This window comes from Pollachius pollachius, assembly GCF_949987615.1.
Source record: "Pollachius pollachius genome assembly, chromosome: 3".
NCBI classification, from domain to species: Eukaryota; Metazoa; Chordata; class Actinopteri; order Gadiformes; family Gadidae; genus Pollachius; species Pollachius pollachius.
The window spans coordinates 36746958-36774772 of NC_136936.1; the positions used below are offsets into that span (position 1 = coordinate 36746958).

At 46.2% G+C, this 27815-nt stretch overlaps 1 protein-coding gene across 4 annotated transcripts in view; it reads left to right on the plus strand.

Moving 5' to 3' along the window:
• Window positions 1–27405, plus strand: part of nrp2b (neuropilin 2b) — a gene marked incomplete at its 3' end in the record, with an annotated part of 87117 nt that extends 59712 nt beyond the window's left edge. For 2 of the 4 annotated variants that reach the window (XM_079733028.1, XM_079733029.1), the window contains exons 12-18: window positions 6643–6717; window positions 7649–7801; window positions 13381–13649; window positions 13816–13912; window positions 15713–15745; window positions 25521–25583; window positions 27006–27405. In XM_079733028.1, coding sequence (XP_079589154.1) covers window positions 6643–6717; window positions 7649–7801; window positions 13381–13649; window positions 13816–13912; window positions 15713–15745; window positions 25521–25583; window positions 27006–27328 — 1013 coding nt within the window. Of the gene's footprint in view, window positions 1–6642; window positions 6718–7648; window positions 7802–13380; window positions 13650–13815; window positions 13913–15712; window positions 15746–20362; window positions 20830–25520; window positions 25584–27005 lie in introns of those variants that run through there. The other 2 variants (XM_079733030.1, XM_079733027.1) reach the window with 2 other exon arrangements.
• Between the last annotated feature and the right edge of the window lie 410 nt (window positions 27406–27815).

The following is a 27815-nucleotide window of genomic DNA, read 5'->3' on the forward strand; positions in this document are numbered from 1 at the left end:
AAGCACATGTACTATTTAAAATGCTAGGCCTACATTTTTTACTAAAGACAGTATGTATACATTCATATGAACGCATGAATCCTCATTGCATCATGGTCAGAAATAGCCCAGGGTCCATCGTACGTGTCAGAGTTTAGGTTACAGAATGGATTTCGGCCTGTCATCTCTGGGCTACGGTCGATTACCCTCTGTAAGCAGTGTCGCTATCTATCTAACTGTCTATCTATATGTCTATATATATATATCCGTCTGTCTGTCTGTCATCTGTCAGTGTGTCTGTGTGTCTGTCTGTCTATCTATTTATCTATCCATCCATCTATCTGTATATCTATCTATCTATCCATCTATCTTTTTCTCTGTATGTCTCTCTATCACCTTTAATTTGCTATCCCCCATTTCTCTCGCTCTCTCTCTTTCTCTCTCTCTCTCTCTCTCTCTCTGTCCACACCCGTGTCATGGGTGATCATACATTGTCGTTCATTGAATTGATTCTTGCTCAGCCAGAAGGAAAGACTTTGTCACGGCCGTATTCTTTCCTCATCAGCGGCCACTCAACCTTGCCCTTCATTTCCACCACCGTCCTTGTTAGCCATTTACTGCTCAACTTCCAGGGAAAGCCATTCATCGTGGTCAATATTACACTTCACTTTTACATTCTCTTTTTAACTGCCGTTGACCGAGTTTATATTCTTACACAATGACTCCTCTGTTGGTCTGAAAAAGATGGTATCCTTATAATGATAACACAGATCATATTACCTTCAGTTGTTTGGCAATTGAATACAGATGCGTGTTAAAGAAACGATGGTTATAAAGTGAACAATGTTTCACCATTTGTGATATTATTCTTGAGATTTCTTTTCCACCACACTATTGAAGGGTAAGAGTATTGTTATCTGCATATTTGAAATGGCATTCATGCATTTGTGGTACTATTGTACTATGGTTGGTTACATATATTTTACAGAACCAAAACCCTGGTTTTTCTGACATTGGGGCCTGAATAACCTTCCCTTTCCCCAGCTTGAGCGTTGTATTTTAAGTGCAGCCATTCTCTGCTAAAACAGGTCCATATTGCTCTTTTACTTTTACTTTTGTCCCACACATGGTTGAAACAAAGGCTGATTGTAGGACCTCAACAGCAAGACCAGTCAAGCCTGTATTTGCAATGCTTTAACTGTACGATAAGGTGATTAGCATTCATTGCGTTAATAGTTTCCTGTCATAAAAAAGCGTACTTTTCCCACCCACTCCGCTGCCAGGGGGATAGCCTATAATCAGTTTAACACTTTAAAACCGGTCTTAAGACCACCTTTGTTGGTGGCCTTCCTGTTTTCATTGCTCTCCTTTGTCATAAGCTATCCTTATTCCAGCCAACATCTCCAAGCTCAGGTCACACGTTCTTGGCAGCCGTTGTGCAAGCTATTTAACAACAAGCATTTTCTTTTTTCCATGGTGCCCGTTTGCCCTTTCCAAATATTCAGTTGTAGCTAACATACAATTTTAACGTGCCTTAACTGTAGCCCGGGTGCTCCAAATTACAGTTGAAAAATGACAAATGACTGTTTATATAGCAAGCCCATTTTAGCCAATGAATCTTAACAATGAACAGCTGTACCTGACAGCACCACAAATAATATTGTTTAGCTTTTGGCTTAGCGCTGATGGAGTGACTAGCTCACATTGTAGACAGTAGTGCGTCAGGAAGGGTTTACGATGAATGCCAACTTTCAACTTCAACTCTTAACATGTATGCATAATAGATAACTAACTAGCTAGCTCAATACCAATTAGGAATAATACACTACCTGGTAGCTTAGCTGGTTAGCCGCTAAATATAGTCAGTTAGTGTGCCAATGAAGTCAATGAGATACCTTTTTATTAACTGGTTATTTCTATGCTTTTCACGCGCTCACATATGAAGTACACACATACACACACACACACACACACACACACACACACACACACACACACACACACACACACACACAGATCCAGGAAAGTCAGGAAGAGTTTATCCATTCAGTCAATTAGCCAGTCATTAAACAAAGGAAGACTCTAATCTTTCCCAGCCCTGCCATTGACCCACACACATACTCACTCACTCACACACGCACGCATGCACACACACACACACACACACACACACACACACACACACACACACACACACACACACACCTACACACACACACACACACACACACACACACACCCTTGTGGTGTGTGAGTAGTCATTATTCAGAGGTAGATTTACACCCGGAGCTCTCTCCATAATTGAACTGTTTTCCTCTCTCTGTTTCCTCCTCTGCCCAGTCAGCAGCCTCCCAATCAGCCCAGGGCCTATGGGGAGAGAGACAGAGGGAGGGAGGGTGTGTGTGTGTGTGCTCATTTACCTTCTTGTTTCTCGTTCTGTCTTTCAATTCGTGTGTGTGTGTGTGTGTGTGTGTGTGTGTGTGTGCGTTCATGCGTGTGTGTTTGGAGCTTTAATAGTGTCTGTTTGTGAGAACAACTGTTTGAGAGCGTCAGAGATACAGACGGATATGAAAAGAGAGCGTCGCACAAAATGTCACATAAAATGGGAGTGTAGTGAAATGATCTGTGTGCTGGCTCAGCCCTCCTCCCGGGAGATCATGTGGACCACAGGCTACACATTTGTGAGTTTTGGATTTCCCTTCAAAGCTCTGTTGATACCTGCTACCTGCCTTTCCTGGGAATCTGTCTGGCGCAGGCCTGCTGTCCTCTGACTTGTTTAAAAAAAGACCCCTTCTCCTCTGCTTTTGGTTCAGCTGTGATCGTCTCAGCAGCTATTAAGTCGGACTTGAAGTTTGTTGTCGTGGCGATGTGTGAGGTTTGATGTGCTTTTGCACAGATGGATGATACAAATATTGCTTAATCTCCTGAATAATTTCCTTTCAATTTTTTTATCAATCATTCATCATCTATCCTTCTTTCGCTCTTTCTCCATCTCTCTCTCTCTCTCTCTCTCTCTCTCTCGTTCCCTATGTTGTAAAGGTTACTAGTGTTTAATATTCAGAGGTTTTGACCTTTCGTTGTAGAAAGATCTTGATGGATGAAAGGAAGAGAGGACCCAGGGGGTGATGGATAAGAGGAGAGGAGGATAAGAAGAGGATGAAGAGGAGAGGAGGAGAGAGGGAGAGGAGGATGAAAGGAGAGAGGGAGAGGAGGATGAAAGGAGAGAGAAGGAGATAGTAAGAGGAGGATGAGAGGGGAGAGGAGAAGAGTAGTGGCAATGGTGGAAGAGGAGGATATGACAGAAGGGACCAGAGAAGAAGAGAGATGGGAGTAGAGGGACAGTAGAAGATGAGGATATTAAAGGAGAGACCAGAGAATAAGGGAGATAGGGGAGGAGGGGAGTAAAGGGAGTGGTTGAAGAGGAGGATATATGAGGAGGGACAAGACAGAAGGAGAGGGGAAATGAATCCATTAAGAATTTAAGGAATGCAGAATGTATGGTGAAGATACAAGCAGTTTACTCTGTTGATGGAGGTAGATCTGTGCTGTATGTTTAAATAGATACTGTATGTTTGAAGTAAAGTAGGGGGTCTCGCAGTCTGACAATAGTGTGGTCAGAGGAATTATGGGTGTGTCTCTCGTGTCTCTCTCTCTCTCTCTCTCTCTCTCTCTCTCTCTCTCTCTATACGGGGGGCTAATTGCAACAGTAAAGGGCACTAAATTAATTCAGCTTCCAAACCTGAAGTGGCAGGGGGGCCACTTATCATGATTTAATGCCTGTGTGTGTGTGTGTGTGTGTGTGTGTGTGTGTGTGTGGGGGGGGGGGGGGGGGTGTTAGATTGTGGGACAATGATAAGGTAAATGTATTAAATGGTGCATACTATTTACTGAAGAGTTGCTTTCACTCTGAACATAGTAACCCTGTAAGCAAATCATTCATGTGACTCTCACACAGAGACACACACACACACACACACACACACACACACACACACACACACACACACACACACACACACACACACACACACACACATACACCCACCCACACACACACACACACACACACACACACACACACACACACACACACACACACACACACACACACACACACACACACACACACACACACACACACACACAAACAGACACACACAGATAGGGATCAACCACCAAAGGGCACGATTAAGGGCTAATTGAGTTAAGTTACTTGACAGACACACAACCCACACAGACACAGGCAAATTAAACCCATAGACACACACACCACACACACACACACACACACACACACACACACACACACAATCACTTACAAAATGCACAATTCACAAACACACCGGCAAAATAAACATAAAAAACACACTACCAGACACACATACACAAATTCACAGAAGACCCAAGATGCACACACCCAAAATAAACACACAAGACACACGCACGCGCACAAACACACATACACACACAATGTGAGTCATGGAAACATGGAAAGTAAACCAAGGCCGTGAATCAACAGTCAGTTTGTGGTTCAAACCGCCATAGAACAACAAGAGCTAGAGTTACTGAATGTACAGGATGGGAGAGAGACACAGTGAGAGAGTGGGACTTTGGGAGAGAGAAATCATTTAATTCAAAAATCGAATTTTTAGAGAGAGGGGGGGGGGAGACAAAGAGACAGAGAGAAAGAGAGAGAGATTTGGAGCCAAATAAAATAAACTATAAAGGATAAAAGGTAGAGCATTGGGGTCTGGCTTGGGAGGAGATGACAGAAAAGAGAGAGAGAACACAGAAGAGAGAGTTACGTCAAAGAAAATTGTGGTTTTGGTAAAAGAGAAACAGCATGAGATAAGATTTCACCTCTGTGGCAGATGAAAAACAGATACAACAGCTGGATAAAAGAACACTGTGTGAGTTTGGTGAGGGGGTTTATATCAAAATACTACTTTATGGACCTGGCCTGGCAACAGATAGAAAGGACAGAGGGTTGAGGCCAAAGGAAAGAAAGACAATTTATAAAAAATATAGAAGACAGAAAGAAGGAAAGAACGATATGAATACATTAGGAAAGAAAGAAAAAGATAAAGAGAGAAAGAACGGAAAATTAGAGAGAAAGAATGACAGACAATATTGGAAGAAGGAAAGAAAGCAAATGATACGTAACAGAATATATTCAAAAAAGATATAAGAAAAGAAAGCAGGATTCAAATAAATCAAGAAAGAGAGGGGAGGAGAAGAGAAGGAAGGAACTGTAGAAAGAGAGAGAAGGAGAGAGAAGGGAGGTAGAAGGAGAGAGTCGTTTTGAGGTTTGCCGGATGAAGCACACGAGCCAGACAATCTGTTGTTCCTTTACGTCGGCACACACACACACAAAACCACAAACACACACGAACGCACTTACACAAACCCACAGCCGTACGCACACACACGGACACATACAACCACACACACGCTCACTCAATCCCTCACACTGTCTCTCTCACATACATGCTCACACACACTTACATTGCATGCATACATACTCTCCCAACCGCACACAAATACACACACACACACTCTCCCACACACACACACAAACACACACACACACACACACACACACACACACACACACACACACACATACACACATGTGTTCACACACACGGGCATGTACAGCTGGTAAAGTCTTCAGCTCTGTGTAGAGAATGTGAGCAGCAGTAGAAGGCTGCTTATTAAAACCTTCAGGTCTCAGGGTTACAGTGAAATACCCCATGCCTGATGTTTGTGTTTGAGTGTGTTTATGTGTGGGTGTGGGTGTGTGTGGGTGTGCGTGTGTGTGTTTGTGTGATCTATCATATGTGGCTTCCATGCGGGTGGGTGCCAAGGTCAGCCTAAGTGTAGCATCAATCAACACACTCCTCTTTACCTGTGTGTCGGTTTGGGTGTGGGTATATGTGTATGAGGTTGCATGTGTGTGTGTGTGTGTGTGCGTGCGTGCGTGCGTGCGTGCGTGCGTGCGTGCGTGCGTGCGTGCGTGCGTGCGTGCGTGCGTGCGTGTGTACATGTTGGTGCGCCCGTGAATCAGTGTGTATGTATGAGTTGGTTTTTGTGTGTACGTGTGTTTGTGTGCGTGTGTGTGTTTGTGTGTGTGCCAGCCAACTGTGTGTAGTAATGAATGGCATGGCACAGGCATCAGTGAGGTGCCACCTTGGTTCTTAACCCCACTCTGTCACGTTCCCTGGTTCTGCGTTTCCATGCCACCGCCACCAGCAGAAAATTGAACACAGCAGTTTTAAAGAGTCTTAAAATCAGTTTTTTCAGTTATTTTTAATATCAATTTTTATTATTTTTTTACAGTGATTTGGAGTGTCTGGTTTAAATCCTTTTAGAACAAATTGCGATCAACTGCAGAACACACTAACAGCACGTTCCTGAGAGAGTGAGAATGTACTGGAATCCCAAGCCAATTCCTCCGTATGTTCCCTCCTTCAGAAAATCTCCAAACATATATTCCCATTCAGTAGTTCCCTTCGATTTCCCCTCCCTCTGTGATTCAATCATGGTCTGTTCTACTCACACATACTGTACTTCCAGTGGAGATAAACAGTGTGTTCTACTGTCCATGGTTCTGTAGCCTCTGGTCTTCTAACCTGTTCTAATCTTGTTTTTTTATTTGCACAGAAACCACGACCGTACCTGACCCGACCACACCCACCCCACCAAGACCAGAAGAGACCACCGCTCCAATGAGATCAGGTAAACAAAAACACCACTACTACTGCAATCACTACTACTACCTTCATGTCTACCATGCTGTTAGTAGTCATTAGTTATTTACAGAAGCTTTTATCCCAAGCCAGGGCATCATGCTCTCCGGTGCCTACAGGTAGATCCTTTCAGCTGGGACTTAACCACAAGATTGCCCCCTTCACACACACACACTTTCATGCACAGACACACATCCCAACTCGACTCCACTTCATCGTGTCAAGGTGTTTGGGCCCTCATTATGCCAGAGAGCCCCACGAGGCTTCTGGGATTTGTGGTTTTTCAGAGTTAGCTCCCTGAGGGGAACCCCAGTGAGAGAACGTCTCATTTAACAAGCATTCGTTACAGTTGTTTTACAGAAGCACACACACACACACACACCACAAATCTGCACATGCTTAGATACATACAAAGACACACAGATACGCACTCATACACATATGCACACAGACAAATTCACTAACGTGCACGTTGGGGATGTAGAGTGATATGATTTTTATGGGCATATTTCTGGCATGCGGAAAAAAGGGGATTTTGATTAGTTTCGGGGTGTCGAGTGTACTGTTTGGCAACAGGTGGGGATTTGAAAAAAACTGCTTTCCAATAATTCTGCTGAATAGGCACGATGTGATGAGTTTCACAGAGTTATGATATAAATCAGTGTTTTAATATTTCTCTCCTTTCTTTTTCTCTCTTCCTCCCCTACTTCCAACGATACTTTACTGTAATTTATTTCTCTCTCCATCTATTTCGGTCGATCTTTATCTCTCTGTCTGTCTCTCTCTCTCTCTGTCTGTCTCTCTCTCTCTCTCTCTGTCTGTCTCTCTCTCTCTCTCTCTCTCTCTCTCTCTCTCTCTCTCTCTCTCTCTCTCTCTCTCTCTCTCTCTCTCTCTCTCTCTCTCTCTCTCTCTCTCTCCAGTCACCACTCCCTCTCTGTCGAGTGTGTGTGACTTCGAGCAGAACCTGTGTGGCTGGTCACCTGACCCAAGGTCAGGGGTCAGCTGGTCCCTGCGCACGGCCAGCGGAGCGCACGGCCATGGTGGGCACGGCAACGTGGAGGCGGAGCTAGACAGTAAGTCACATGACTGCTCCTTGGACTGTTTTGGTCCTGTTGCTGAACAGATTTCATTTAAGTACATAACTTAAGAACAATTTTATTGGCAATTTTCAATTTTATCAAAGATATTGTCAATGCAATTAAAGTAATGAAAAAATGAAAAGATTAACACGGTTTGGATTCTAAACCGTGTTAATTTCTTCATTTAGTCATTGATAGGGTTGTGTCTGTTTGTGTGTGTATGATTCTCTATCTTCTAAACTTTAGAAGATAGAGAATCATCCACACACACATACACACACAAACACACAAAACCATACATGCACGCACACACAACCACCCACACACACACACACACACAAACACACACACACACACCAGATCCTAGATGTAATTATCCTCCAGCGTCGCTCCTTCCTCTCTCTGCTCTCTGCTCATCTCGTGAGGGTATGGAAACTATGGAATCTCCTGGAAAAAGCTCTGCTCAGCTGATTATAGCTCCGGGTTTGGCTCCCTCTGGCTCCCAGATATTCATCTCTGTGTGTGCGTGGAATGGATGGGTCATCAGATGGCCCGGCCTCACTTAACCGCTAACCTTCCCTTCCATGTGGTTTCCCTTCCTCCCCACCCTCCGAGGGGAGGAAATCCAAGACGCATAGGGACAAGGAGGCCGATCCTGGCCTGCTAGTGAACCCCCCCCCCTCCCTCACTCACACACACACACACACACACACACACACACACACACACACACACACACACACACACACACACACACACACACACACACACACACACACACACGCCACTCCAGCGTGTCAAGGTGTGTGGGCCCTCATTATACCAGGGAGCCACACGAGGCTTCTGGGATTTGTGGTTTTTCAGCGTGAGCCCTCCTGCTATGACTGACTTCAAACCACGTTTACATTTAGCATTTTGACGCTTTTATCCGAAGCCAGTTCATATTTATTTAAAGTTAGAAGCCCAACCTACTTTCTTAAACATGCAGCCAGCGGACGGGGCAGTAGTGGTACATGGTGCTAGGTCAAACACGTGCTGCAGATAGCTCAGATTTCAAAGCGCTTTGCTTATTTAGCAGCGGGAAACCCCCCATACCAGCCGGGATATGTGTCTTGCTGAAGGCAGATGGCTTGGTTGGAGAAGGGACAGACGAAAAGGTAGAAGTGGCTCGTTCCACTGGTTTACGCCTACCTTTATTCAAGTGGATCTCTCCATGCTGTGAGCCACGTGCTTCAATAGCATTGTTCTTTTGCGACCGGCAGGGTCCCCATGGAGATGAGAAATCACAACTCTGATGATGGAATAAAACCAAAAAAAAACATTTTACCTTTCTGACCAATTGCACACAATGATCACCTGTGGCGATTTTAGCGAGTTACATAATCAGAGGTGCAAGAAATGCAGAAAAATAAGTTTGGTGAGGTATTTCCTCTTTTCTTTTAAGTATACTGCTTGCTTTATTCTAGGTCTTTGTTCTGTGTTATTCAGAGTAACGTAGGAACTCGAGGAAATTAGAATGAGATTATTTGATTATATTATTATCTTTAAAATAATAATGTGTTTCACACAGTTTGGAGATATCAAACTTTGTATTGTAATCCGTTCTGGGTTATGCTTTCTCATTAAGGGAGGAATTCGACTGTGGATCTAAAGCGAGGATCATTATGTGTTGATTAATTAATTTGATAACGTGTGGAAACGACACCACAGAGTGCAGAACAATTATAATTGAAATAATGCTTGGCCCCATTTATCAGTCTGCTTCCTTCCCACAATGCCGCTTCTGTCGCTGATATATCCGTCACACCTTAACACAAAACCGCAACACCTTCACAAAGTTAGAAAGAAAAAGGTGTAAATACCTTACCTTGTCAAACAGCTTCGGTCTTTAGGGCTGCAGTATCCACCTTGTGACTTCACTTGTGACATCACAGGCGCCAGTGATTAGAGCACCAGTCTGCAGACGGTGACTTCACAGTTGACATCACAGGTGTGTGTGTGTTGCCAGGTTACATTTTGTTGTCTGCCTCACTTTAGGTATCAACAGCTTCTCACTGCTTAATAAGACTTCTATCCCATACTCTAAAACTAATTTAAGCTAATATCCCTCTTTGTTAGTTATTTAGTTTATTTCAGAAGTGAGCTGCTTAACTTAATTTACTCCTTTTTCCTGAGCCTCTCAGAATTATGCCTGCACCTCCATTCTCTCTTCTTTTACTCTTACTTTTCGCCCCCCCCCCCCCACTCCTGTTTTCTCTTTTTGTTTTTCCCCTCCTCTTTACTCCTTGCTTGTTTTTCCCATCTGTCCGTCTTTAAGCAGAGTTAGGATGGAAAGGCTGTTTTAACCATCACCCATAGAGAAACATATGCTCTCTCGCTCTCTCTCTCTCCCTCTCTGTTTCTCTCTCACACACCACACACACACACACACACACAGCCCTGAGCGATCAGATAGGTCAGATAACATATTTGACAGAACTGCTGCCTTAGCTTTCCAGCTCCCCCCAAGGCTACAGTAACACACACACACACACACACACACACACACACACACACACACACACACACACACACACACACACACACACACACACACACACACACACACACACACACACACACACACACACAGTAAAAACACCCAAACTAACCAAGGTGCATCGACCTTAGCATTAAACACTCAAAGGTGTGTTTCCTATACAGACACATGCATACACACACACACTCACACACACACACACACACACACACACACACACACACACAACCTTGCCCTGCACCAAGGTTCTTGGTGTATCTGTTGGAGTCATCTTCTTTCTGCTCTACTGAGCAGGGCTTTTATAAACAGACAGGACTGAGACGTAAGTCTTACATCACCTTACCCTGTGTGTGAGTGTGTGTTTCTGTGTGTGTGTGGGTGTGTGTGCGTTAGTGTAATTGTCTTGGCCTCCTCCATTTACTTCTGCATTGGACAGTAAGTTGACATAAAGTCTTGTTCTGCAGAGGCCTTAGTTTGGCTTTCTGTCTGGGAGCTGTCCTGTAGCACTAGCCACATCCCTGACACTTGTCATTGAATACCCTTTTGATGCTTTAAGAGGCTCTACTGAACTGAAACACTTTACCAAACTGAACTCTTAACCAAAGGGATACACTTTAACACACTGAAACATGACCAAAATGAACAGAATTGCTTTACAAAGCTGCTTTAACGATTAGAAAATGTTGAGCAAACACTAAGTAACACTAACTCCTTTCAAAACCGATACATTTTCAGTGAGGTATTTCATAGATTGATCAATCGACAGATAGATAGTTCTTTCTCATTTTCACAGATAACGGGACGCACGCTTAGACGCAGACACATCACACAAGACCTAATAATACAAAAGAAAACAACGCAAAACACCCGAATACTTCAATGCACAAACAGAAAAAGAGGGAAGTCATTCAAAACACCTTTTGTTAGTCACAAAGACAACCTCTTGTTCTGTTTCAGCAAAAGAGAAGAAGGAGATTCTTCTCCCAGTGGTTAAGTCAATTGAAGTGAAAGCCCTCAAACCTGCGATTCAGCTCCGTTATTAAATATCAAAGGAGGGCTTTAACAGAGAGGGAGAGTGAAACTGACGGTCTTTGCGGTCACACCGCACATGTAATGTGATAATGACACGTTCCACCTCCTCGCCACAAAGGATGATGGGAGTTACCTGACAGTCTCTCTTTTTATCTACCAAGACGTCGAACTGTCAACCCGTTGTTTTTTTTGAAAGTCACTGCAGCGTCCAAGCCTCCCCCCAACCCCCTTCTCCCTGTCACCGTGGCAACGCCATGGGAGACAACACGAGGCGGTGATATTACCAGTGACTACAGTAAAAAACAGGGGGAAAGCACTGTTAAGTGTAAATACTTTGTGCTGTCGTGACTTCAGGGGTGATATCCAATCGTCGTTCTGTTGTGGTTCTGTCCCCCCACAGGGAACAGTGGGCACGGACGTAGGCTTTTTCACGACGGAGATCCAGAGTCCACTCATAACCCCCCCCCCTTGCTATTTCTTTGGCTTTAACTCATTTATTTCCGCCACGTTCTCATAGCAACGTGGAACCTGTAGTGGTTGAAAAGTCCCTCCTGTCGGGAAATATATATATGAGTACAGACTCCCAACGTGCGCGCGCCACACTCTTGGACTAGCCTGGGCACAGATATAAATCACTAGTGTGAGCCCCCTAACTTGCAACGGCACACTAACATCCACACAAACACACACACTGAGACAACCCTCCGCCCACTCCTCCCCCCGCCCATGGTGGGCTGCTAATTAATTCCCCCCTCTGATCGCTGGCCAAGATCAAACACTCGGAGAAAGAGGAACTAGCCCTGTTCTCTAACTGTACCTAATGAGAGACGGACGCAACGACAGACGGACGGGTGGATCGAGAGGTGGCTAGATTTAAAGAGTGAGAGAGTAATGGAGAGAGGAATAGATAAAAACAGGTCATTTGTTTATCTCGCGCTGTCCCCTACTCCCTCCCTCACCCTCTCCCTCCCTAACCTCTCCCCCTCCCTCCCTCCCTCCCTCCCTCCCCCCTCCCTCTCTGAGGTGTCAGCCAGTGTTGTGTGTATTGATAAGCAGGCTGTTTGCAGCCCCAGCAGATCGCCCATTCTGCTCCTAATAGACAAACAGCCACACTGCTGCAGATGGCTAATGTTTATAGTCTTTCAAAGAGCGCTCTCTATCACGCTCTCTCTCCCTTTCTCTCTCTCTCTCTCCCTCTCTCTCGCTCTCTTTCTCTCATTCTCTCTCCTTCTCTCTTTTGTTCTCTCTCTCGCTCTGTCTGTCTCTCTCTCTCACTCTCTCTTGTTCTCCCTCACTCTATCAGTCTCTCTCGCTCTCTCCCACTCTCTCTCGCTCTCTCTCGCTCTCTTTGTCTCCCTGTCTCTCCATCTTACTCTCTTTCTCTCTATCACTCTCGTTGGTCAGTCTCTCTCTCTCTCTCTGTCTCTCTCTCTCTATCATTCTCTTTCTCTCTTTCTCTCTCACCTCTCACTCACGCTCACACTACCTCTCACTCGATCTCTCTCTCTATCACTCACATTCTGTTTTATTTCTTCATCACATTTTCCTTCTACACCTCCTACATAAAAGTCAATTGGATTGGATTAATAATTGAAAGAGAAGTAAAGAACACACAAACACACACACACACACACACACACACCTACACACACACACACACACACACACACACACACAAACACATACACAACGCTGGAACTGTTGCCAAAGTTGCCTAAATTGGACAATGGATGAGGTGGCAGTATTCATAAGAAGCGTGGTTAAGGTGGTATGTGTGTGTGTGTGTGTGTGTCAGTTTGTGTTTATGTGTGTGTGTGTGTGTGTGTGTATGTGTGCGCGGGTCTGTGTGTGCGCCGATCAAAGTGGATCACTTCATCAAGTCCATTAGGGGAAACTGAATTCAGAATCTTAAACATCCAATCGCTGTTGATTCTGTGGTGCCTGATGGCCCTAAAGATATGACCCCTGACCTCCTCCCTCCTCCCTCCTCCTCCCTCTGCAGACTTCTCCGGTAACTACCTCCACGTGGACGCGGGGGCCCACACGCTGCGGCAGCGTGCCCGCCTGCTGAGCCCCGAGGTGGGGCCAGAGCTGGGCCCGCTCTGCCTGCTCTTCTACTACCAGCTGCAGGGGGAGGCCCTGGGGAGCCTGCGGGTGCTGCTGAGGGACAACGACGACGAGGAGACCCCCATCTGGCAGTTGAAGGGGGAGCAGGGCCCCCACTGGAGGGAGGGACGCACCATCCTGCCCCAGAGCCCCAGGGAGTACCAGGTGAGTGGTGCTGAGCGGAGGGTGGTGGTTGGTGTGTTACACCCAGGGGGGAGGGCCGGCTCTGGGGGGGGGGGGGGGTGTCCCTGATGACACTGGGTCGCATGTGGGCTGGTGAAAGGTATTGATTGTCTCACACTTCTCCCCGGTCTCCCCGTCCCCCCTCCAGGTGGTGTTTGAGGGCTTCTTCGAGCACGGCACCAGAGGGCACATCAGGATAGATAACGTCCAGATGAGCAGCAGCATGGACCAGGAGCAGTGCACACGTAAGACTCATCTCTTCATTCCCTCACACATTCATCCTCCTCTTCATCCATCCATGGATACACCCATCCATCCATGCATCTACTGCATCTACGATTTATCCATTCCTCAGTTCATCAATTCATTGATATTTCAATTAATTCACCCGCTCATCCATTAATCCCTACATTTTTCAGTGTCAATTCATCAATTAATTAATCCGTCCATCTAACTCTTCATCAATCTGTCTATTCATGAATTCCATTCCTCTATGGATCCATTCTGCCATCAATCTAACTATTCATCCATTAATTAATCCATTTATTCACCCATTTGTTTATCCATTCATCGCCTGTCTGTCATCGCCTGTCTGTCTGTCTGCTGTGTGTTTTAGGCAATCCAATCGTCGGTTGTTTCTGTCTTGTTCGCCTTCACAGCGCCTCCCCCTCCCCCCCAACTCCCTCCCTCAATCCCAAAAGACCTCTGAGCTATGTTCTCACTAGAGACCAGAGACAGAGAGCGAGTGTAAAATATTGTTCATAATGTTTTCCGTTCACAAAACAACAAGAGAAAGTAGGCCAAACGCGGCCGCAGGCCATGGATTGTAATCTATCTTTCATTAAATCGCTTTCTCTCTTTTTCTTCATCACCCTGGTTGCTCTTCAGTCCTCCTTCCTTCCCTCTCTCTCTATCGCAACATTTTCTCTCATTCTTTCTATGTCGCTCGCTCTCGCTCTCTCAGTCTCTCTCTCTCTCTCTCTCTCTCTCTCTCTCTCTCTCTCTAACAGTCCATTTCTCTCTCTCCCTCTCAAGTTTTTTTGTTCTCTCCCTCTTTCTCTACCTCAATATCAATCCAATTTATTTGTCCTATTATAAACAAAAACAAGCTATGATATAATAACTGTACGTGTGGGTGGGTGTGTGTGTGTGTTCGTGACACGAGCCCTGGAGTGTGCGCACGTGCAGTGAGTGTGTGATCCATAAATACCATTGCTTTTCCAGTAAACAACACTAATCTAAAAGCAACAAGTCTCCAGATACGCCACTGGAATCACCGACCCCGAGACCTATAATTATAACGTAATCACAGGGCATCGTGATATTAAACACAGCCGGACATCATGACTCCACACTCAACGGAAATGAACGTGCGCGCTCACAAACAGCGCAAACGCTAATCAAAGACGCACACACGAGTTTGCGTTGATACGATCTACACGCATGGCCGTGTACGTCGGCCTGTGAACCGGTCTGTCTGTCTGTCTGTCAGCCTGTCTCTCTGTCCGTCTGTCTCTCTGTTCTCCTCACATCTGTCTCTGATTTTCTTGCCGTTTGGGTTTTTCATTTTCCTTTTGAATTCCCGCTCCGTCTCTTCCACCATACACCAGGTCGTACACACTTCAGTAAACCAAACTTCTGTGGACCCTGTCCACCTCATTTGCCCTCTCTCTGTCCCTCCCCCCGCGCCTCTCTCCCTCCAAAAACCCTCTCGTACTGTTCCCCCACTCCTTTTTCTCTGAGTCATCCCACCATAAATTCTGCTGCCATTAACCTCGGGCCGCGGGAGGGACAGAGGTAGATCATGGGAGCGAGAGCAAGGATGAGGTGACAGGTTGGAAGAGAGCGAGGGTAGAGCAGAGTGATGATGTGAGGGAGGAAGGGGAAGGCAGAAAAATATATATAATAAAAAGAAAGGTCAGCATATGGCAATGTGTGTGTGTGTGTGAGTGTGAGGAAGAGATTGAACATGTAAAATTTCTTGCCAAAGAATTTGGCAATTCTAACCCTAACTCACTCTCTCTCTTTCTCTCTGTCACACGCAGAGCCCTTCCCAGCCTTCCCTCCAGACATGACTGGTAAGTTCCATTTCCTGTTTCCTGCTGGACCTACTTCCTGTACCAAACTGTCTGTGCTTACTGCCTGTCGCTACACTGAGCTTGCACTGCTACTCTGGGTCAGGGGAGACTTGATTTGGTCTGTCCTACCCCTTGCTGACACATGTGTGTGAGGGGTGAAATGTGGGTGCAGAGGAGGCTGAATATCGGAAGAGCTCGCCCATATTAGTGAAGTGCAGAGGCTGTGATGGTTGGGTTTAACGCCTTCCTCGTGATATCCCTCTCTCTACCTCTCTCTCTTCTTACTCTCTACCTCTCTCTCTCCCGTCTCCCTCTACCTCTCTCTCTACTTTTCTCTCTCTTCCTCTCTCACTTCTTTCTCTCCCTTCCTTCCTCTATCTCTCTTTCCCCCTCGCCACTTTTTTCTCTCACATCTTTCTCTTTTGTCTCAAATTCAAAATACCCCCCCTCCCCATCTAATCCCCCCCCCCCCCCCCCCCCCCCCCGGCACAAGGAGAGAGAGCACCTAGCCGTGCATCACTCCAGCATGGCTCCCCCTCTGCATGCTGGACTGAGGCCTTGTTCCTGCGTACCAACCCCCCACCCCCTCTCTCTCTGTGACAGCTATTGAGCTATGGAGGTATTGACTGCAAGGCATCCGTCACAAACAGGTTCACCGTCAACATCGGCGGCTGTGAATTATTCATCAGGCAACGCGGCGGCTTTTCGCAGGCACTGGCGCCAATACATCGTTAGGGGTGTGGCCTGGTCCCGCAGGCCCGCCAGCGATCTCCACTCCTTGTGTTCTCACTCGCGGTGCTGTTTCCCACTGTAAAAATGCTCTGGCGAGATGCTGAGGAATCTGTTGACGGCGGTGGTGTAACGTTTCCTAATTTAGCAGACGGGTTGGATCCAAGGCGATGCATGTCATTAAGGAGCAGGTGGTAGGAGCTGAGGCCGTCTCGCTGTGGGACGTCTACACGACGGCTGGAGACATCGGGGATCGAACCCGGTGCCTCTGGGCTGGCGGTCGATCAGTCTAACCGCCGGGCAGTGCTGTGTGTAGCAGCCGAGGCCACACCTTGAGACTTGCGTCCAATCAGCTGTTGGAGTGACTGAGTGTCTGGGGGATGTGCGGCGCTCTCTGATGGTAATATATGTACGACCGCGGGGGCCGCTGTCTGCCGCGGTGATGTTTAGTGATGCTGGGCCTGTGGCGGGGACACACACACACACACAGGGATGATTTTAAACAGGGATGGCTGCTTTATTGCTGTGTATGATAAATAAACGACCACTGGAGCCGGGAGGACAAAGTGCCCTGGGTTTGATATACACTTTCCCCAACTGTTTATTAAAATCGCTCCATCAATTTAATTTAATTTAAGCTCTTTGCTATCTCTGATCCATCCTCTGCTCTCGCACCATATGTGGAGACTAAACCGTTGTTGATTACCTTTCTCTCTCCCTCACTTTCTTTCTTTTCTGCTGTTATGCCTTTCCTCTACCCAAAATCCTTCCTTCATTTCCTCTGTCCCTTCAACTCTTTGCTTCTCTGGTGGTTCCTTTCTCTCCTGTGCTTTCTGTTCCTTTTCCTCTGCTTCATCCTCCTCTCCTCCATCCCTATTCCCTCTGTCTTCTTCTTTATTCCCTTCTCTTCTCTCCCCTCCTTGGTGTGGGTTTATGTCAAGTAAGCAGTCTGTGTTGGAAAAATATGGAATCCTTTCATTCTTCTTTTATTTTATTCTCCTTGCTTGTCAAGACAAACAAACAAACAAACAGACAACAAACAATCAGAACCCTTTACTTGTTGGTGCAGACTGTTGGTGGTCAAAATGGCTGCCCCGAGGTCAGTTGTGGTAGAGAAACCAAACAAGTTCTGTGAGAACAATATCAGTGTATCACAGAAAACGTGTTTTTTTTGTGATACACTGATATTGTTCTCACAGAACTTGTTTGGTGTGAGCATGTTGCGTGCGTGCGTGTGCGTGCGTCTCTTTGTATGTGTGTGTGTGTGTGTGTGTGTGTGTGTGTGTGTGTGTGTGTGTGTGTGTGTGTGTGTGTGTGTGTGTGTGTGTGTGTGTGTGTGTGTGTGTGTGTGTGTGTCTGTGAGATGAAATACTGTCAGGATGCAGAGTAGATATTTGGCATCTTATATTGTCTTTCCATTGCACTAAAATAGAATCAGTCACTGAAAAAATACCTCTTAGTTCATTTTGGCTCAAAGTCGAAGTCATTAGACAAATCGGGCTATGATGACAGCTAGCATTGCTAACTGGTATCGTATAGCCTGTACTCACTCATCGCATAAGCGAGCGATGCTAACTGTTGATGTTAAATGGTATCGTATAGCTTGTACTCACTCATCCAATAAGCGAGCGATGCTAACTGTTGATGCTAGCTGGTATCGTATAGCCTGTACTCACTCATCCAATAAGCGAGCAATGCTAACTGTTGATGCTAGCTGGTATCGTATAGCCTGTACTCTCTCATCTCATAAGCGAGCGATGCTAACTGTTGCTGCTAGCTGGTATCGTATAACCTGTATCCACTCATTTCATAATACGGTCCAGAGAGGTTTGCTAATTATGTGTGAAAGAACAGTGAGACCAATGGAAATGTATCTTATTTCTTATACGATGGGGTAGCCAAAGTTTAACATGTTGAGAATATACTAAATATGTGCCAGCGGTTTAATAGCTAGGCGGTTGTGGTCAGCATTGCTTGAGCTAGATTTGTTGAGCAGCATACCAGGACTTTTGTTCCTTAAATGTTGCTTTGATATGCTATGATAAAGTTAAATCTATCCTTTAACTTTACAGATGAAATTGATTGTTGCTAGGGTTATTTCTTGATCTGTCTCAAGCTGTTCAGGTGGTATCCGTGACAACAGAAGGAGATGCATTTAGTTTAAACATTCTTAAAAAAGAACGTAATATACTCAAAATACACAGCGTTATATGCCGGTTAGACCTACCTCAAACCCAAGCATGTCCTTGTCCAGTTTGTAATTATGGTTCATCGGTTGCGCCTTCTTTTAACTAAAGTAAACCCAGAGCATCTTGACCACCATGGAACTTTGTTGGATCTTGATCGAGAAAACATTTGGCTTGTGGCAAGAAATGGCTGGCAGTCTGACCGATTTTGCATAATGGTGCAAAAGCACACACACACACACACACACACACACACACGCACACACACGCACACACACACACACACACACACACACACACACACACACACACACACACACAATAGCATGTATATTATGCTAATTTCCCACAAGGAAGAATTCTCTCACAACCTGACCCCCCACGGTTAATCCTGCATTAAACGCACCTTATCACATGAAACAGGAAATCTCCTCTATCAAGAGGGTTTCCTGCACATAGATAGATTAGTGTTCATGGAGAAAAGTTAAAAGTTGCTTTTAATCCCTTCTTTAACGGGCCACTCTGCAACAGAGCTCCCATGTAGTTTTCTCTCTCACCAGAGTACCCGCTCAGATCTGAAGAAGCATAAAAGGGTGGATGTTTTAATGCATGTGTGGTGAGGCCGACAGCGCAGGCCTCTCAACACACAGCTTTACAATCAGAAGGAAGAGGAGACTGTTAGCGTGCTCCAGGTTCTGAGTCTCTGTGGTGCGTTTGACTGCTTTACTTTTATCCACTTTTTCCTTCTGAGGTTCTGTCTCTTTCATTAGAATTCTTTTTTTTCTTCTTCCATTTAATGCAGGATTAAATATATCATCACTGGATTACTCCTTCTCATGCTCTCTGGCCCGGCTCTGTCTTTCTCTTCCTTGTTCTCTCTCTTTCTCTCTCCCGCTCTCTCTTTCTCTGACTCTCTCTCTCTCTCTCTCTCTCTCTCTCTCTCTCTCTCTCTCCTTCTCTGTCTCGGTCGCTCTCTCTCGCTCTCCCTCTCTCTCTTTATCTTATGTTGGCTCTTTCACCTTTTACTTGTGATTCCTTTTCATTTCACTTTCTGCTGGCTTCCTCTGCGTTTCTCCTCTCTCCTCTCTCGGTTCCATTCCTTCATTTTAACTCCAGCCCAACGGCCCTCATATCTTAAACCAATGACCTCACTGCCCCTCCGCCCACACTGCTCCTCATTCAGATCTGGAATGATGCGATCGCTGCCTAACTACGGCTTTGCACCGACCAATCAAATCCTGCGGTTTCAGCATGGCATGACTCTGTAAATGTGCAGCTAATGCCTGCGCTTTCCACGTTGACAAAAGCACTACGTGTCACAGATTATAAAATAAAGTAGTAAGCAGTATGCAGTTGATCCTATGAGAATTGTTGTCCTGAGCTAAATGTACAACATAATTTTGATTGCTGGTGCCGACGTGTCTAAATGTATTAATAAAGCGGCTACTAATTATGTTTAAAGAAGTTAACATTCTGCCTAGTAACCTTCACACGTCAGACATCAACATTGAACTTGTCAACTGCGGGACGGATCTGCTCACTGATCCCATTCCTTATTAACTATAACTTCCTAGCTGCCTTGTGACTGTAATGCAGTCATTATGAACTCATTAGGGTAGGGTATTATAAGCAACCGTGCACCCTGCATAGCTGCCTGACCCTGCCGCTAGGCCCACCTGTAATGTGTCCTCCTGCCCTCCAGGGGGCGCCATGTGTGGGACGGAGCCCACCGTGAACACTATGGCGGCGCGGCCCACCCCGGCCTATTGGTTCTATGTGTTGGTGGGGGGCGGGGCCCTGTTGCTGCTCACCTCGGTCACGCTGCTGACTGTGCTGTGCTGTCACCGCTGCTACCTGGCCAACAACAAGCAGAGCAGGACCACCTGTAGCCACCTCCACCACCACCACTCAGTGCTGTACCACGACAACGAGCTCCGCCCCCTACGCCACCAACACGAGTACCAACAGCCCCAGTGCCAGCCCAGCTTCCCGGGGTACCACCCCAGACAGCAGCCCAAGACCCTGCAGCAGCAGCAGCAGACTCTGCAGCATTACCCCGCCCCCAGCCCGCAGTGCGTGTTCCTGCCCAGTGCCCCCGCTCTGCCCAGCCTGGAGTCCATGCTCAACATCCGCTTGGACAAGGATGAACTGTACGACTCTGTGTGTTGAAGATCTGCTGCTGCTGCTGTCTGTGGCAGCGGTGGCGGTGGTGGACATGTTCAGAGCATTTTTTGCCTCCTCTTGTTTCGGGAGGGGGTATCCCTTGGATATGAAGGGTCGAAGGTCGGTGGGGATCCCTAGGATGACCCATAGAAGGAAGGGATTGTCACACTTGACATGTGTTTTGGCGCACAGAACTGCAGTACTCTCTGTACACTCAGGGGGGCGTCGAGAAAAAGTGCTACAATGCACCATTACGAGTGAGACTTGATGGGACGTATCACAGCTATGAGTAGTTTTGAAGTGTGTGTGTGTGCGGGTGGGAATAGAATTTATAGACAGAGAATTAAAACGACACAGTGGTTGATGCGCCGTAGCGGTTAAACAAAGACCATACGATTTATTGATGACAGGAAGCAGCTGGGCATTCAATGAACAGATGGACTGACACTGGCTTGATGTTGGCACACACACATTCGTACACATACACATAGACTCTCACACACACACACAGACACACACACACACACTGTCACATTTTCCACACCTGACAGGTAGGTTATTCATAGAGGAGTAAGACACACCTGTGGGGGGGATTTGATATTTTCTTGGACGTGAAGGATTTTCAGAAAAAGAGACGCCCAGTCTGATCTGTGGCTTGTTAGCTGTCAGACAAGTAACTACACACGCCATGTTGTTTTTAGGAATTAACCAGAGGATGGGATGGGGTGGAAGGGGGAGAGAGAGAGAGAATACATTTGTGTGTGTATGAGTATGACTGCACAATACAGACACTTTGGGACAGTGTGTACAGACAAGTGTGTGTGTATGTGACTGTACGTGTCATCGTACCTTCAAACATTGTGTGGCTGTTTTGTTCTGGGGGAATCTGGCTCTCTCAGCCATGACATATAGTATATCAAGATATATAAAAGAAACTATTTTCCCGATGCTTTTACCATTTGTGCCATTTTTTTGTGTTATTTCATTAGGATTGAAAACCGAATTTTTTCCCCTTCTCATAGAATGCCCTTTCTGCTTTATTATCCTAATGCATTTTCAGCTGGTTACTGCTTATGTAGCCATATTGTGCCCTTTCAGACTCTCCCTCTCAGTCTCTCCCTCTCTCTCTGTCTCTGTCTCCCCTATCTCCCCCTCTCTCTCGCTATGATTTACATATAATATGCGTCAGTGTGGCGGCTTAATGCCTCACCCTAATCAATGAGGGTCTTTAGCACAAACACAGAAATGATATATGATACGTGTTTATGTTGTGCTGCCGTTGCAGGTTTACTCAAATGGTTCTTTATTTCTTTCTGTCTTTCTCTATTTTTTTCTGTCTTGTTAGTCTTGCACACACACACACACACACACACATACACAAAACCACACAAACACACGCATACTCTCTACCAAAGTCCCACTTTACTCTCTCTCTCACACACACACACACACACACACACACACACACACACACACACACACACACACACACACACTCTCTAGTCTTACGCTCTCTTTCTCTCTTTTTCTCTTTCTTTCTATCTCGCTCACTCTCTCTCACACACACACACAACCACACAACCACACAAACACACAGACACACACACTGCCCCTCTGTCGATTTCGGCTCGATTTGGAGCAGGCGTTGGCACCTTGTCACACAGTGCTTTTAAATCAGCGGCCCACGCCTCTTACGTCTCCATCGCAGATTGCTTTGAGACCCTTTAATATTTCTAATTAGTTAATGGAACACATTGCATTTCTGAAATCCTGCAGTAAGCATTTCCAGGCTGGCTGTTTTTTCCTTCCCCCGTCCACCGTCCACCCCGCATCTCCCTGCCTTCCCTCCGCTTCTCCTACAAAATATTAACGAGGGGGAGCACTCCACGGGGTCCTCGGGCCCTTCAGGACGGGGGTACACCATGCCAAAGAGCCGTCCACAGCTGTGCCTGAATAGAAAAAAAATAATAGAAAAAGTCCCCATCTCCCCCCTTTTCATTCTTGCGGTTAGTAATTGGCGAGGGGAGATAAAGCGAGGGGGGGAGGTTTAATCTGCTCTGGGATGGGAGCGCTGCTTCCCTCTCCGGGTGCTCCGCCCGCCGGCTCACCGCCAGCATCGTTAGAAAGTGTTCAACCGTCTTCCTCCTCAGAGTTTAACTCCTTTACTTTCTATCTGCTCGCTTTCATCTCCGCCTCTCGTCTCTGGGCTTTTTACATATTGGTTGGGGGAGGGGGGTTCAGAGACGTGCCAGGTGAGAAGGTAGCCTGGGGCTGTAAGGGAAGTGGGGGGTGGTCTTTGGTTACCGTGGCACCCCACCCACTATGAGATCAGACCCGGGGAACACAGACGGCTCAATCAGGGTTCAGGCCAGCTCCTTTGGATGGCACTGCATTTGATCAAACAGATGACTGGAGATGATTCAACGTTCAGGCCTGTAATCTAAATAGATGGATGCTCCCGCTTCTTCTGGGTTGGGGTGGGAGGTTGATGCGCGTATTATCCAGGAATGGTGGCGAAATGTAATTCATGTTAAGCATATGTTTAAAGACCCCCCCTCAGGACATAATGAAGTTCGTAATCTGCAGGACTGCACTGATCTTCTCTCTCTCATTCACTCTCCCTTTCTCACTCTTATCGCTCTATCTATCTCTCACACTCTCTCTCTCGCTTTCTCTCCAATGTGCACTCAGTCTTTCTGGTTTAATATGGCTGTGTTAATTATCTCTCACTAGCGCTTTCTCTCTACCTCTATCTTTTGCGCTGTCGCCCTAGTTAAATATGGTTTTGTGAGCTCTCTTCCTGTCTTTTATGATCTATCTGGTTTCATCTGGTTTTGTCTGGATCAACTGCCTTGTTTTTATTTGACAATGTTTTGTTGTTTGTTTTTCACTACCAGAATCACTGTTGGTAACCTTTAACCTTTGACCTTACTTTTAAAAGATGAGGCCCATCCAATGATTGCCTATCTGGTGTTTACAGTCCTATCCTTATTTTGTGACTCTATGCCTTATTTGAAGATGTTGATATTGTTCTTATTTCGTGAAGTATTGCTCTAAGAGTGTCTTGTGCACGACTAAAAAGGGTTAGAGTCAGATATGATGTATGACATATCTATAACTGATCATATACGGCATAATGATGATACAGGGGCTTTGGTTGAGTGCTATGTATGCACCCACCAGCACAGCTCTTTGATAAACTGGAAGCACTTTGGTCTGCCTTTGTGAATGTGAGGCCTTGACTCTGACCAGCTCCTCAGCAACCTGATTGTTGATACCTTTTTCATACTGTTTTCATTCATTTTCACTAAGGGGCCTCCATATAATAAGTCCCAAAAAGTATTGTCCGCCTGACTTACCGATACTTAATGTAGTGTTACCCACTGAGCGATGGATCATTGCAATAACTTAGACATATGTCAATCAATTATTGAAATGAGCATTGACCTTGGGCTAAATAATCAAGGTGAGGGGTTAAAGGTAATTTTTTAGGCTTAATATTTGGCAAATCATGGTTTATGTATCTTCTCCTGATTCAACTTTGATTTTACCTCACCGTATTTCATCTTTGTTAATTAAGAAATTGTGAATTTTGTCTATTTTCCATGGCATTTAAGTGCATTTATTTGTATTTGTATGTTTAAAGTGATTGCGGATAACTATAGATACCAGTGCCTGTATATTCTTACAGTGTTTTATGAAGAAATACGTCTTTATCGCACTTAGGGAAACGAAGTCAAACACAGTTTTTTTTTATCTCCATCAAATTAGTTTCCCATGCCTTATCTTTTGAATATTTATTACTTTTTATTTTCATAATGCAACAATGGTTCCTTTAGCACTGGAAGCAACCTACTGTCTGCTGCCCCTGGATATTGCTCTTTTCTTTGAAAAAGAGCAAAATTATAATATAAATGTCCTTAAATAGAGGCTGATTTGAAACCGAATGGAGCACCAAACCCTGCCTGGTCTTGCACCTCAGCCCGCCCTAGAGATATGAAGCTGTCTTCTAGCCTGTTTACATGCTGTGGTCTTGGAACTAAAGTAACTCAAATGTACGGAATGGAATGGTAATAAAATGTGATATTTTTCTATGAAACACCTTGAATGGGTTTCTTTTTTAAGGTAACTTTCCTTCCCCCCCGCTCTGTCAGTCCCTCTTCCCCCCCCCCTCTCTCCCTCCCACTCTCTCTCTCTCTCTCGCTCTCTCTCTCTCGCTCTCTCTCTCCCACCCCCCCCCCCCCCCCCCTCTCTCTCTCTCTCCCCCTTCTCGCCCTCTGAATGAATGAAGATCTAGACGATGCTTATCACGTAATGAAACTCTCTGGATAAGGGTCAGTCTCGCTGCTATCGGTCTCTTTTGATAAAGCAAATAAGGGGAATAATGGCGGCTTCCCGCCACGGTACAGAGGACTCCCACCGAGCGTCACTCAGGCGTGCTTGATGCTGTCGAGTAAATACCTCCCTCTAAGAAGTGGTTTCGGTGTAAAGAACTGTGTGTGAGGTGGGCGTCAGATGGCCATCACTGGCAGCAGAGAGGGTAGTTTGACGCCGTACCGGGCCGCAAAGGCATGCTCTTGACATAACACGAGATTGGGTCCGGGAGTTATCACCTTCTGTTGTTGACTCTGTGAAGTTCTCTGTGCTCCCCTGTTCTCCTCAAGGCCCAACCTTGTTTTCCTTTCTCTCCTTGGCAGATCCCAGACCTATTGACTTTGGAAAAGACACTGTTTTCAACCAGAAACCCCGCTTCAACGGAGGTGAGGCTCCGGTTACAACGCAAACACTTAATCTCTTCACCTCCTCTCCTCTCCGCATCAATCCTCTTCTCCCTCGCCGCTCTCGGCCACCTTCTCCTCTCCTCACTCCTTCACTTTTTCCTTTCTATTGTTAATTTTCACAGTAAGATTACATGGCTAGGCAGGACAGAGTCCTCCATAAGCCTCATTAGGAGAAGGCTAGCATTAGCTCTGTTTCAGGGCTAATTCGACACTTCTCCTGCGTAGAAGTAGCCCCTGAGCAAAGCTAATTCTGCATAGCACTAGCCCTGGAGCAGCGTTACGTCAGAGAAGTGCTAAAGCTATGCAGTTTTAGCCCTGGAGCAGAGCTAAAGCTACATAGTGCCATCCCAGAAACAGAGCTAATGCTACATCGTGTGAACCATGCAGCCCAGCTTTGCCTCTGGCTCTCAATGTTTTATCTTCGTTACAACAAAAACCAAGCCTCTGGCTACATACAGACTCAGGTCTATTTAAGTGTGTGTGTGTGTGTGTGTGTGTGTGTGTGTGTGTGTGTGTGCGTGTGCATGTGCGTGTGTGCGTGTGCGTGTTCGTGTGTGTGCGTGAGTCTTTGTGAAACTTCAAGAACCAAGAAAGACAGGCACGTTCCCTCTGGGCATCTGGGAAAAAAAACTGCTGTCTCTAACAATCAGTTTATTTCATGTGTGTGGCTGTGTGTGTGGCTGTGTGTGCGTGTTGCATACTTCTTAAAAGGAGTAGAATCAAGTCTCTTGACAGGAACAACAGAGGACACTTCGTTCTCGGCTTCAATCTTACTCTTATTTACTACGTATACTTCCCTAAATGCAGTCCTTTACTGGTGACTGGCTTGTTCACGTGTCTATATACATAACTGTATTAGACCCAGTGACACAGGCACCACACACCCTTCAGATTGTTAGTTGTTTTAACACATAAGACATTTTGTGGGGTAGCTTAGCGTGATTTTTTTTGTGTTTGAAATCGTTTAAGCTATGGCCCTAGATAGCTTAAACGATCAACGAGGGTTTTGACGATAAACGTCAAAACCCAAGAAAGACATTCACAATGTTTGCAGTCCACCTGCTGCAAGATTGGTCTAGCCCCTACCTCTAGCCCTCACCTACATGGAATTGAATCTATCCACTTTGTTGAGCAATTGCAGCATGCTCTGTATATATTCTGTTCTATAGCAGTCCCTATACTTGCCTATAGCTGACTGTGTACAAGGACCTGGAGTCTGGCTCCTGACTAGTGACACTGAACTCATAACATGGTTATGAGTTTGTCAGGATTCACAAAAGGCTGCCTCCAAAAGATTATTGAACACAATGTTAAAATGAATCCACTCCAGTTTGAGAGAAATAAAACCCTCTGCTAAACACCAACTTTAACCTATCCTTCCCCCCCCCCGCTCCTTCCCAGGCTACGTCTTCCCGGGATGGCCGCCCTCCTCTTCCACCCCGTCGTCGGCGGACCCGCCCTCGGTGACCCTGGTGTCGGAGAAGGACAAGGACAACGCCTGGCTGTACTCCCTGGACCCCATCCTGCTCACCATCATTGTGATGAGCTCCCTGGGCGTGGTGCTGGGCGCGGTGTGCGCCGGCATGCTGCTCTACTGCACCTGCTCCTACAGCGGCCTGTCCTCTCGCTCCTCAACCACCCTGGAGAACTACAACTTTGAGCTGTACGACGGCATCAAGCACAAGGTGAAGATCAACCAGCAGAGGTGTTGCTCCGAGGCGTGAGCGGGCGGGCGGACGGAGCCCCCCCCCCCCCCCCGCGGGGGTCTCATGGTGAGGGGAGAGGCTGGAGGAGTGGAAGGTTGGACAAAGGACTGATGAAGGGGGAGGGGGGCGTGGATGAGGGGAACAGGGGGGAGGTGAGGAGACGGAGATCCATCCTTGTTCCCGCTCCTTGGAGTACGTCCGAGATGCGCTTGTTACGTCTGCTCCTGTGATTGTAAAGGATGGGAGTCCTCTTCGTGTACGCCTCATGATGGAACCGAAGCAACACTACTTAGATGAGTTTCAACGGCTCCTCAACCAACCCACCCAATTGCTGGCCCCTCACCCCGCAAGGCCCCGCTGGTTTTGATGTCCGAAGGGGGAGAACTTTTGAATGCCAACCTCCTCCTTCTTCTTTGCTGTTGATGTCTGATGGGGGGAAAGACTTTGAGCTCTGTTAACCCCTGACCTTCTCATGTGCCAAGTGTATGGAGTCCCACCCCCTCCC